The sequence below is a fragment of the Orcinus orca genome, chromosome 21, assembly GCF_937001465.1.
Source record: "Orcinus orca chromosome 21, mOrcOrc1.1, whole genome shotgun sequence".
Classification (NCBI taxonomy): Eukaryota; Metazoa; Chordata; class Mammalia; order Artiodactyla; family Delphinidae; genus Orcinus; species Orcinus orca.
Genome location: NC_064579.1, coordinates 13,302,283 through 13,314,956, shown reverse-complemented (window position 1 = coordinate 13,314,956; position 12,674 = coordinate 13,302,283). Strand labels below are relative to the sequence as shown.

The following is a 12,674-nucleotide window of genomic DNA, read 5'->3' as shown; positions in this document are numbered from 1 at the left end:
TATCATGTAACCCGCAGTGCTGCCCACCTAGGAGAGACATAAAAAATAAAGCAGTAGATTGCAGACTAGTCACAGCCAGTCTTAGGAACAAGAACTCCGTGGAACACCACTTGAGAGCATTTAAAAAGTCAAAACTTTTTAAAGTTCAAAAAAGAAAAAACCCAACCACAAAACTCTAGGAGCCAAGACACTCCAGACCTGCTTGATGCTAATTTACAAAGCCACAGAAGCTGGGAGGTCTCTTCCAACTGATCTGGATAATGCAAGTGAAAGAAGACTCTTTGCTTGCAGAGTCCAGGAGCTGTGCCCCCAAATCCAGGCAGTGGGGCATCCCTCTTCCTTCCTCCCTGAGGAAGACCTCACTTTAGTAAGGTCAGGCAAAAGAAAAACGAGGCAGTCATTTAGCTAAGCTCCAAAAACAAAAACAGAACAGAAAAAGACCCCAACCTTCTACAAATACACATGTAAAAATATTTTTAAACACCCCCAAGGACCAACCAATTTTGCCCAAGAAAAATCACAGGGTTTGGGGGTCCATCTGACAAGGAAAGTCCCAGGAGTCTCACAACAGTATGAACTAACAGACTTTTAATGCTTTAGTCCAATGTGGTTAAGAACAAATAATATCTGATATTTCAGAGTTGGCAAACAGCGAAAACGACATCTGAGAACTCGGTGAGGTTCTTCTCCCCTATCCCTTTACGTACCCACACACCATAGGTAAGAACAACCAAGTCAAAGTCCGTGGGGGCTTGTAAGGTGCTGTTTACAACGTGGAGGTTGTAAATCACAGTCAAGATACAACCAAGCACTTCCTGAAGGTGCCGAGGATACACTTAATCTGCAAATCCAAATGTCCTGAGCACAGCATAAAAGATGACTCTCCAGGAAAAGAGATCCTAAAATCCTTTCGTGAAGAAAGAGACACGGGCAAACCAGCTTGGCAAGTTACAGCAAGTCTTGTAAGTGAGCCCTCGGGTGACTCAGGGTAAGAGTGCTTAGAAAGTTCCCCCCAGCGCCAAGAGGTGGAGCTAAAAGTGTCCCCCTCCTGACTGTCCTGCCTGGCACCAGCCTGCCATGGGTGGTGACACCGCACAGCAGCCGGTTGACTTTTCATAGCTGGTGTGTCGTCCTCTGCTGGGATATCTAAGTGGGGTCAGAAAAAGGAAATGCCTGTCTCCGTCATGAGCTGATCTGCCTTTATTATCTTTTCCTGAACTGCAGATGAACTGTGGAAGAAAATCAAACACACAGAGATAAAGTGTGAAGCCCACGTAGACACGGGGCAGCTGCAACAGGCGGGGAGGCCCTGGGTGGGCGGGGAAGACCACAGGAAGAGGGGGCCGGGGGGACTGACTTCCCACACCCAAGGGGAGAGGGTCTCCTCGTCACTGAGCCACCATCCTCCGGCCTGGCCAGCGCTCCCTGCAGGCCTGGGTCCTGTCCAGACTGTTTCCAGCACCATCCTGCTCGGACCCTCATTGCCACCACGCGGGTGCCAAACAGACCGCACCCCCATCTCCTCTGAGTGTGAACCCAGTTCTGTGATCTAAGCCTGGCTGGCTTGCCTGCTTGAAGAAAAAAAGTGACTAGGATCCTTTCTTTTCAAAAACTGTGCCTGATGGCAGTTCAGCTTTTCTCTGGGCTTCCATCTCCATCCTGGGGTGATGCAGCTCGGCTCCTCTGCACCCACTCAGCCCGGCTCCATCCCAGGCCATCACTAATAGTAGGGCCCAAGCTTCTCGTATCCTAAATAACTAGGCCACTCCGGAAACAGACCATAGGAACACCGAGGGCTTCCAAACTGGTCAAAAGCTATTCCAAAATCTGGTCCATTTGGTGGCTGGGCTGTTCCCTGGGTGGATTTCAACTCTGCCCGGATGATCCTATAGTTTTTGCCTTTATTGCTGTCCCAGTACGTCTGTCCATTGCACTCATAGCACACGGCAAACTCCATCCTCTCATAAGACTGAATTTTTTCAGGCAAGCTGATTTCAAAGGAGAATGTGTCCTTGTCTGAACCTGCGTACGTGTCCTTCACGTACCAACAGGGAAAGTCTGTGAAGCTTTTCCAGGTGTCGAATGTCATTCTGACTTTCACCATCTTCTCAAATGCGAGGTTCTGCACCTTCACCGTGCCTGCAATGGCTCTGTCCTTCAAGACGCAGTTTTCCAGGCAGACGTGGTCGGTCCGAAGCCGATTTCTGAAGTCCAGGTAGTCTGCAGAGGGCTGCGAGAAATCCAGCACAAAGCTCTCGCTCTCCGCTGTTGTCAGACTCACAATGCTGTCCAGGAGCTCGGTGATGTTCAGTGGAATATCTAACGGGTCATCAAACTCGGAGAACACTTTGACCATTGTCAGGGCCAGCCCTTGGTTGTCTGCAAAGGACACCCGCTTCTTCACCTTCTTCTCCTGGACGGTCGGGGCCACCGTCCCGCTGGCTTCATTCTTGCCGCTCAGCTGAATACAAGGCCTCAGGGGTTTGCTTGACTTCGGGGAGATCTGGAAGGCAAACCGCTCTCTGCGCAAGGAGGGGGCCATGCAGCTGTACCTGCACTCAATGTCCACAGCCATCACGGGGCTAGAGCAGGCTAGAACCCTGGCCAAGGGGAAGGAAAGAAACAGCAAGGAGGTCAGACAGATGTTCAGGCTCATCCCTCCGACAGGGACCAGCGAACTACGTTTGCCTTCATCTTTGCCCACGTGGCTACAGCTCAATATTACCTCAAGTGTGGTCCAGTGTGACCTTGGTTTCAGGGGAGATTAACAGTGTAAAGTGGGGGGGCGGGGGGAAGAGGCCCAAGGTTAAAACAAACACAGAAGTATGGAACCACTGGTTTTAAAACTAGTTCATGGGTTTCCCTGTCAGGGCTTGTTGGGGCCGTCAGTATACTGATGGGCCACGGAGAATAATGAAAACAGCGTGCTGTTTGCCGAATTTCCTAAACTTATCCCAAACAAGGAAAGTCTTTTTTTTTTTTGGTGGAGCACCTTGCTGAATGCAGTTTGGTAAATACTGCTTTGCTCCGATAAAAAGAAATTAATTCCTCCCACAAATATTGATTGGTGTTTGCTATGTGCCAGGCATGGTGCCAGAGACTGGGAATCAGGAGTGAAGACCGACCCACACTTGCTTTCATTCAATGTACAGATTTTTATATTCTAGTATATCTTACTTTTAAAAAGTGCCAGCAATTTAGTGTTTTTAAATCTTTCGTATCAGTGAAGAATTGTGTTTTTCTACAGTGAAAGTAGCCTCTATAAGAATAAAAAGCAAAGAGAATCATGCTAAAGATTAAATTAAATCTGACTTCATAAAAACAATTGTTTTTCTATAAGTGAAAAAAAATAACTAAAACCAAAAAACCGAAGACTGGGAAAACATTTTCCAAAAAGCACGGCAGCGAAGTTTTAATACTTTTATAAAGAGTTCTTATAAAACAATAACAAAGTCAAATATTCCATGTAGAAAAATGAGCAAGGAGCATGAATAGACAATTCATGAAAGAAATTTAAAAGTGGCTCATAAATATGCAAAGTGTCCAGCATTACAAGTAACTTAAGAAATTCAGATTAGAAGACAATGCCTGTTTTTACCTAGTGAGTTAGGAAAGAATTTTAAAAGATGATACAAATATCCGTATTAGTCTTAATGGGCATAACCTTTCTAAATCATCATTTTCGGTTCTAATATCACATACAGGTATTAATCTTGGAAATAATTAAAAATGCGCGAAGGTTAATGTACTAAAATGTTCAGTGCAACATTATGGAGGGAAAAGGGGTGAGAAAGTAAACTAAATGACCAATAACAGGTATCCAGTTAAATCAAGTGCACCATATCCATGTGATACAATTTAATATCATCATTAAAACCATTATGTGGAAAAAGATTTAAATGGCATAAAAATTTATAATATATGATTAATGTAGAAAATGGAGAAGATAAATTGTACATAGAGACTAGACTTGTAGGGAAAAATATTACGTATATGCACAGAAAAAAGACTAGTGATATAATTAAAACTGTCAGAATTTTCCAGGTGATGGGATTTCAGGAAATTTCTGTTTTCCTGCTTTGTACTTTCTAATATTTTCTAAAATAATAGACCTTCTCTTATCAAGAAAACAAAATGAATCTAATAAAACACCTCAAATATCTTAAGATTCTTGTAGGGCCCAAAACCCACGCAACGCTATTGCCTCACTAAAGCCAAGCCATTTTTATTCTAATTACCATGGCAAATTGATATTCTGATTTGACAGTTCCAATGGGCTAATTGAAGAAGTCGGCGATGAAATCAGGATTAAATTCTCTAGCCTGAGAATCACAGAACACAGATCTGGATTAGTTGCGAAACACATCTCCCCTCACTACGGCAGAGGTGTCGGTGTGTGGTGGTGTGCTGGGGTACCAGCTCTCAGGCCTCCCGATCCCTACCCCCCAACCCCTGCCCCGGGAGGTGCTGTGGGGTGATGGCGGTAGTTCAGGAGAAGGAAAGGCAAAATGCCGCTCATCATCTGACAAGAGTGGGGACCACTGGTCCAACAAATAGTATCAGTCCAATAAATAATACCTCATTTTCAACTTCTGATTTCGTTTAATCAAATATATTTTTAAAATGAGAAAGGATGAAGACGTATTGGGCTTGATCCCATTTTCAAAAACAACCACCAAAAAACCCAGCACTTCCCCAGGATGCAGGAATCACTTAGTGGTGACCAAGTGGGGAAACACAGACATTCAGAGACAAAACAATAATAATACAAATACCTGTATTAGTCTGAAAAGGCCCAACCTTTCTAAATGTTCTTATCTTAATTTATAGCCATAATGTAGTTATCTAAACATGCATTTTAAAGGATATCTTAATAAGGATATTTAAATATCCTTTAAACATCTTATCCTTTAAATATCCTTAAATAGCCTTATAGTTTCTCCTCTAACAAAGTTAAACAAGTAAAAATTTTAGGAGCAAATTGGCTATTATCTTTTCTTTCGTTTTTTAAATTTATCTATTCTTTTATTTATTTATTTTTGGCTGCATTGGGTCTTCGTTACTGCGCGCGGGCTTTCTCTAGTTGCCCCGAGCGGGGGCTACTCTTCGTTGTGGTGCGTGGGCTTCTCATTTCGGTGGCTTCTCTTGTTGCAGAGCATGGGCTATAGGCGCGTGTGCTTCTGCAGTTGTGGCACATGGGCTCAGTAGTTGTGGTTTGCGGGCTCTAGAGCGCAGGCTCAGTAGTTGTGGTGCACGGGCCCAGTTGCTCCGCGGCATGTGGGATCTTCCCGGACCAGCGCTCAAACCCGTGTCCCCTGCGTTGGCAGGTGGATTCTTAACCACTGCGCCACGAAGGAAGTCCCTATTATCTTTTCTTATACCCATTCAATTGTTCTGGAAAGGAAAGTTCTGACTGAATTGGGCAAGACAGCTTTTTTAAAAAAAAGTCAGAGGGTTCAACATAAAAAAACAAAACAAAAACCCTATACTTACAAAGTACTTGAATTTTTCTTTTCCCCTGTTCATTGCAAAACTTTGTTAGAATGCACTGGAATCACATGTTCAGTTCTACTTTTAATACAGGTAGTTTTTGCTTTTTAAATTAAATGTTAATTAAAAATAACCAAACAGCAGGCAAAGTCTTGCATCCCAGCCCCCCCCCCCCCCCCCCCGACTCTGCCCACCCCTGACAACCTGGGTGTGAACTGAGGAGGAAGGAGGGGTTCCTCCTCTGTTGTAGCCGCTTCCTCCCTGCCTGAGTCAGCACAAGGTCAACTGCAAGCTCTCTATGAGTGTCCCGCAGGCCTGCAAACCATCCTCAGGCATGCTTTCCAGAACCACCTTAAAACAGCTCATTAGAAAATGACTGGGAAACTCTCAAGCTATTGTGGAAACAATTCTAAAACAAGGAGATCAAGCAAAGAATCTGCATACTTGCAGTGGACTGCAGTCACTCTCAAGGTCTAATCCTGCAGGTTAGAAAGGCTTAGTTGAAGGCCTTGGTAAAGTTTCAGTGTTTGGACCCAGCAGTATAAACATGCCCCTGAGATCCCTTTTATCACCAAGCTTTAAGAACTGGGGGTGAGGAGGTGAAGCTGGAGTCGGAGCCAGAGGTAATTAAATAATTCCACTGGCACTTTCTGGAACCGAATTGGTTTTGCAGCATTCTCCATGGAGGGCAAAAGGAAGGTGAACCACCTGGCGGCCCAGGCATTCTTCCCAGGCTCCTGCTCCAGGCCCATTGCACAAGCACCCCTACCCAGAGTCCCTTCACTTTTTTGGTGTCACCAGCACTGGAAGGGAGGTCACTAACCCCGGTGGCTTCAGTAGAGGGTGCAATCTGACTCTTGGCTCCCTTGCCTATCCTCACAGGTAGATTCCAGCTTTTATTAACCAGATCGGTCTCCAAGAACTGGTGCACCGAAGTGCTGGTTTGGTGTAAGCCTTCCTGATCATCTGCTCAGAAATTCCCACATGGACCGTGACAGGGATGACCAACACCCAGACGTACTCGTAGCCACGGAGACATGCAAGGTAATAGTTTCCTAAATCCCTGAAAGGAAGGCACCTGGACAAGTGTTTTGTCCTCAAATGTCATGAAAATTATCAGTTCCAACACAGGACGCATAAGGCTGTACCTCAGGGCCCCTCTTATGACAGACTCTTAGGCCGCTCTGTCTTTCTCATGCCCATGCCAGGGAATGTGAGTCACCAAGGTTGGTCTGGAGAAAAACCAGAATGAGATGTGGACACACAGTTGAACCAGCACAGCATGACATGGGACCTGGATACCAGTTTGTTGCAGGACAGGGTCACGAGAATGTGAGTAGCTGTTACTCAGACCAGAACGGATTCTCAAAACCTTTGCTTCCAAATAGATGCCTAGGAGATCAATTTTGCCGCATGAGAGACCGGACATGCACCAAGGGTAGATTTCAGTGTTTCTGGTCAAAAGAGGGCAAACCCTAACACGCCATGCAAAGACAGAACATGGATAGTTTTGCATAACTGCTTTCCGTGTTCCTCTAGTGACAAACAACAGACCCTCTCAGCCAGGGTTAGATATTGTGGTGATTCTTCTCTAAAAACTATCGACTTGTACAGAAAATAACCCCACGACCTTCACAGTTTCAGGCGGCTGAGCTACTGACTCTCTGGCTGTGCCTTTTATAGGAAGCAAATCTTTCTTTTGTATTGAGGCCAACACATTGCCTCCTCCATTCTCTTGTACTCTGATAAGAAAAGACAGAAAAATCAGACGCACCAAGAACCCAACAGGAACACTGAAACAGCATTAAGTAAGCATTCGCAACCAGGTTACCAGGTATAATTTTTTAAAAGACACGGCCACTTACCCCTTCGGCATTTCTTTATTCCCTCCCAAAAGGCTTGGCTGCCACAGTATGAGTAAAATTGGCATCTTTCCCTTGGTATTCAGACCATGGGGCCCTTATTCACAGCCCTAGAAGCCACTTGGACTCCTCTATTCTGTCACCATCATCCAAAGCATCTTTGAGATAAATATCTGTGGATGAGGTGGCATATTATAGGAAAGAGATAAGTTAAAATGGCAGTGTCTGCCATCTAAAAATGTTCAATGTGAAACACAGTGCACTGGCCTAGGAATACCTGCACATGGCTGTGCCACTTGGGGCAAGTCACTCAACCTCTCTGGGCTTGAGCTTTCTCCTCTGAGATCCCTTCCAGCTCTGACATTCCAGGTTGCTAATACTGCCTGATGGTTCTCTTCTCCCTAACTTTTCCCTAAATACCTCAACTTCACTTTTGTAGTCAGTCCTCCAGCTGTCTTCACTTTAGTCTTGGCTCCTGGATAACCCTGCCAAGTGAACTATTTCCTCTTCTCTGCACCCCAGCCCCCAAAGCCCTAACACTCTCTTCTCCTGGACCCTGGGTCTCCCAAGGAGGCCTGACCACGCAGACCACAGGCTCCAACATCTTCTAGCAACTCTCCAAGTCCTCAAGTCTGTCCTCAACTTTCTCCTCCTCTGCGGGAAACAATATCAGGACAGAGCCCAAATCTTCTAGTATGTTCTGGGCCCCCTAACCCCTCTTTTGCACTGAGTCCCTTCCACACCCCTTTCTCTGGATTCAAAAGGGTGGCACGAACAGGACACAGGCCAGAGCGTCCTGCCCTCTGTGTCCTGGTCCCGCCAGGCCCGGGCTGCACCCCGCCCCCAACCCCTCCCCGAGGTCCTTCGCCTGTCCGGAACCCACCTGTTGGGCCGCGGGGAAGCCCCCTTTCCAGCTGGCTCGCTGCATCGGAATGCCCGGAGGGAGGTGGCAGGGGAGGCTGCCGCCACCAGACTACGTGAGCCTCGGTGTGTCCGGGAGGCAGGCCTTGGGCTGGGTTCCCGGAGTTGTGACCGGCAGGGGGAGGAAGACGACGAGGAGGAGGAGCCCTAGTTATCACACCAGGGCGGGGCAGCAGGGCCACCCGAGGCGGAGCGGCGCCACGAGAGCGTCCCCGCGCGGCCACCTCGCCTCCGCTGGCCCGGGACAGCCCGTCTGGGGACCGGGAACCGGAGGTGGCTCTGCTCCGGGAGGCCCCGGCCGCCGCAGCGTCCTGTGTCCCGTCGCCCTCGGCGGCCTGAGAGATCACCAAGTGTGTTTCCCTACGTTGTACCGGGAAATCGAGGCCGGGGGAGAGACGAAGCGACTTTCCCCTGTGCTGAGACGCCATCGCTCAACTCCGGGGACACTCTCTAGAAGTGTCGGGTCCCAGGTGGAAAAGCCTTGTGTCAGGTTCGAACTCGTCACAATAGGGATTAAGAGTATCTGAAGTCCCAGCCCCCAGCCCCCGGGCCGCCCGTCGCGGCCGGGACCCCCACCTCGGTGCATCACGTGGGTCCGGCCAGGCTCCATCCCACCTCTGGTCCCTGGATTGCCCTCCCCACGTGGAAGCAACAGCCTCCTTGAGCCCTTCTAAAGTGTCCCACTCCCAGAGTGTAATTGCAAGTTGGACGGAGAAAGTGTAGGTGGCACGACCAAAGACGGCCCCCGCTACGCGCCCTCGCCGCCGTCTCCGCGGCCGGGCAGCCGGCCTTGCGGGCTTGGGAGGGACGTACCTGGTACAGCTCATAAGCCCCGAGGTGCGGAGGCGCCAGCCCGCGGCAGCATCCGCGCCGGGGTGGCAGGGGCAGCGGCGGCGACAGCAGGAGCGGGGGCCGGGGCTCAGGTCGGCACCCTTCGCGGGCAGCCGCATCCGTCCTTGCGCGAGAGCTGCCCGCCCGCCTCCTCCCTGCGGCCCCTCACACGGGACTCGGTCTCCCAGCCGCCGCACGGCTCCCTTTAACTTTGCGACCACTTCTCCCCACTCGGGATGTTATCCTAGACCCCCTTTCACGTGAACGCCCCCCATAGCCAATGGGCGCGCCCGGGACGCGCGCCGTCGACCAATGGCCGTGGAGCCGCGGTCCCCCAGCGCACCGCAGCGCCACGTGATCGGCTGCGCGCCCGGAATGATAGGGCTGGCGTCCAGGGCCTGCGAAGAGGGCGGTGGGTCATAATTTCATCAGAAGCCCGAGGACCGGCGCCAGGGGGCAGAGGCACTTTCCTACAGCCTAGCATCCCGTTACAGCAAGAGGGCTGGACGCCGGCGGCTGGCAGAGTTCCCTCTCCCTAGGCAAAGTCCTAGCCGGGCAAAGTCATTCTACACCCGCGGACCTGGTTGCAGTTGTATTCAGCCGTCCCGCCCGCCCCGCCTTTGTCTTACACTTCAGCTACCGGGGGTTCGCAGAGGACAGTTACTTCCCCCATCACACGTGGAGCCCAGAGGAGCCCCAAGAGAATGCCAAATGCGTTCCCCTCCGTTTTGGGTGGAGCCTTTTCGGGATCAGTATCCCCAGCTCCAGCGATAGTGTCGAAAGTAAGTAATTACTGAACGCTTGCTTTGTGCCCATCACGGTCCAGGTGTTACTGTGAAAGGAATACAGTAAAATCCTTTTTATGAAGTTGTTATTGGGACAAAGGACCAATACCCATCTCACAGAATACCGCATATATAGTTGAGGGTTTCTCAGGTAGGTATATTTTCGAGGAAACTACCTGAATTGAATCTGCATGAACAGATTCAGCCTGTACCACAGGGCCTCGGTGATCTCTGTGCTATGCCTTGAGATCTGTAGAGAATGAGGAGCTTAGAAGAGAGCTTAGAAGCCCCTCCTCCCATATGAGATCAATTTAAATATGCATGTATATAGTCATATATATCATCTCCTTGGTGATCAGCTCTGCCCTAGCCACTTTAGGGATGAGAATCCCAGTTTTCCAGTTTTAATGAATTTTGGAAATTAATATAGGATTGCCAGCTTTCTAAGGTGCCAAGTAAAGACACTAAAACAAACAAATCCTACCATCGTCTGTTACCATCTTTTATTTTTAAAAGAAGTACTCTTTAACAGCAATAACAATAAAATGCAGGAAGGGCATAATCTCAGAGTAGAGGCTAGTCCTTCACATTGCATATGTTTAGCTTTCTGAAAATTCATTACATTGACTATGGCATATGGGAATTTCTGCTGTAAGAGATTTTAAAGCAGCTTCTAATTTTACTAGGAATGTAAGACAAAAACGCTAGTCCACTACAATAATCCAGTTGAAGCCTTCAGCTCCATAGAGAGCTTCCCGAGACTCAGTCTTCCTGTCTGAAGGGTGATCATTAGTCCTCTTCCTTCTCTTTCAATGGACAAATCTGATAAAGGACCACCTGTGAAATTAGCTATTGGTAGGCGATTGGCAAATAAAGTTTCTGTGCAATATTCCCTTTGCCAACTCTAAACCCCCTTTTATTAGCTGATGAGTAGGTTGAAGATTTATGATGCCAAGTGCTGGCTACGTTTCTCAAGTGGAGGGAGCATGCTGGAGGAATGGGCAGAGATAAAAAGCCAACAGGTATTGCAAAATGTATGCAGGCAAAGGGCGATCTGAACCAAACTGGGAAGGAGTTGGGACAAGTAAATACAATTTTATAGTGTTAGGTTTTGGAAGCATCTTCCTTACATAGATCTAGGAAATCATCCCTGTGGTTTAGGTGACTATTTCAGTCCGGGAGAGTGGGGCTAAACTTAGTTGTGGCACACCCCAGTCTTGGTAGGTAGGAGTGTAGCGTCTATGAGTTTACAAAGAGCGCAGTCTTTGCGATCAGGATAGAGCTGGGAAGCAAGCTCTGGAGAACTGTTCCAGTAGAATTCACAGCAGTCCCGAGTTCCAGAACCTGAGAGCTGGACTGGCCCTTAGACACAGTCTTGCTTCACCCTTTCATGTTATAGCCACAAAGAGGGAAACTGAAAATGGAAAATTTCAACCTGTTAGTCAATGCATACCAAGTTCCTTTTCTAATATCTGGCTTTGAATTGTAGCCTTAATTTCATTTAATAAGCCAACCCTCCTCCCCGCAAAAACCAGGAAGCCTAACAGTGGCTAAGCATAGCTAATGATCATTTTACCATAAGCTGTTGTTTTTCATGGCTGTTAGTAGCACTGTCTTCTTCTTGCACTTGGGCTCATCTGTGACTTTTTCAGTTCTCTCTTACACATTTGTTCATTCATTCAACAGCACACTATTAACTACCGTAAACATGGGTGCTGGAAATGGAAAAATGAGTGAAATATTATCTTACTCTCGAGAAGCTCTTAAGCTAATATATAATGATGTGGGATGAATGTGTGAAAGGCAAGTCTTTCTTAGGGGAGCTAAGAGGAAGACTGTGCATGTCTGGCAGTGGGGCAGGGGAGGGGAAAGTCTGAGAAGGCTGACCTTTGAGAAGTGACCGTTGAGCAGGATCCTGAAGGGGGAGTTAGAGTTTAGGGGTAATGGGAAGAGAGCATGGCAGGAATTGGAAATGGCACAGAGTTCTATACGTTCCCCCAAAGAATTTCCACGCCATTGATTAAAAATTAGATCCTCTTTCTGGCTTAAATATTGGACGCTGCTTCCTTCTGCATGTGTAAACAGCAGCTTTTTTGCTCATCCAGAAAGTTTGAAAATATATTGTTAATGCCTTATCTCCTCCTCAACTGAAAACATTTCAGAAACAGCTCAAATCATGGAAGATTCTGGAAGAGAAATCTTTTTCTTTCTTTCTTTCTTCTTCAAATTCTAACATTGCTTCTCTTTGAATGAAAGTGATTGCAAAGTGAATCTAAATAAAAATAACCAGCATCGAGTCAGAACTAAAGAAGAGAACATTCTTTTGCTAGATCAGAATAGAAAGTGGGGAAGACTGTTTCCAAACTGCTTAAATCCATTTATATTTAGACGAGTGGAGTTGTTTGCACCTGTCAGAGCTGCAGACGTGCTCTGGGTGCATCATGTTACCTGGGGCCCTCTGCTCCTCTTTCAGACTTGACTGAAAGGGACTTGCTAGGTCATGTTTTATGGGACAGGCAGAGGAATACGAGCCAAGGGATTCTGTAAGCCTCTGTCTATGGAGAATGTGTCCTTAGCGTGGGGAGAAGAGCTTGAGTAATTTACATGTCAAAGCTCCTAGAGCCCATCAGTGATTTACACGGTTGAGGGCTTCTGAGTTTCTATATGATGCTGATGTAGGGACCACTCCTTTAAAAGTTACATATACAGAGCAGCTTTTATTCCCTAGCTTTATATCTTGTGCAGTGCCTTGTATGATCCAGATATATCTTTAATTTGTATTGTG

General features: G+C 47.5%; 1 protein-coding gene across 6 annotated transcripts; it reads right to left on the bottom strand.

Annotated features, from left to right (window-relative positions):
* Window positions 1-385: 385 nt before the first annotated feature.
* PPP1R3B (protein phosphatase 1 regulatory subunit 3B) lies at window positions 386-9,338 on the bottom strand. Of its 6 annotated transcripts, XM_012535671.3 has the most exons (3): window positions 8,236-9,028; window positions 4,239-4,322; window positions 386-2,600 (listed from the first exon to the last, which is right to left on the bottom strand). In XM_012535671.3, the coding sequence occupies exon 3, from the start codon at window positions 2,573-2,575 to the stop codon at window positions 1,721-1,723; it is 855 nt and encodes a 284-aa protein (XP_012391125.3). In that variant the 5' UTR covers window positions 2,576-2,600; window positions 4,239-4,322; window positions 8,236-9,028; the 3' UTR covers window positions 386-1,720. The 6 variants fall into 6 exon arrangements, with proteins under 6 accessions (XP_012391125.3, XP_033256498.1, XP_049560197.1 ...); XM_033400607.2 differs by lacking the exons at window positions 4,239-4,322; window positions 8,236-9,028 and adding an exon at window positions 9,087-9,338; XM_049704240.1 differs by having other exon boundaries at window positions 386-4,322.
* Between the last annotated feature and the right edge of the window lie 3,336 nt (window positions 9,339-12,674).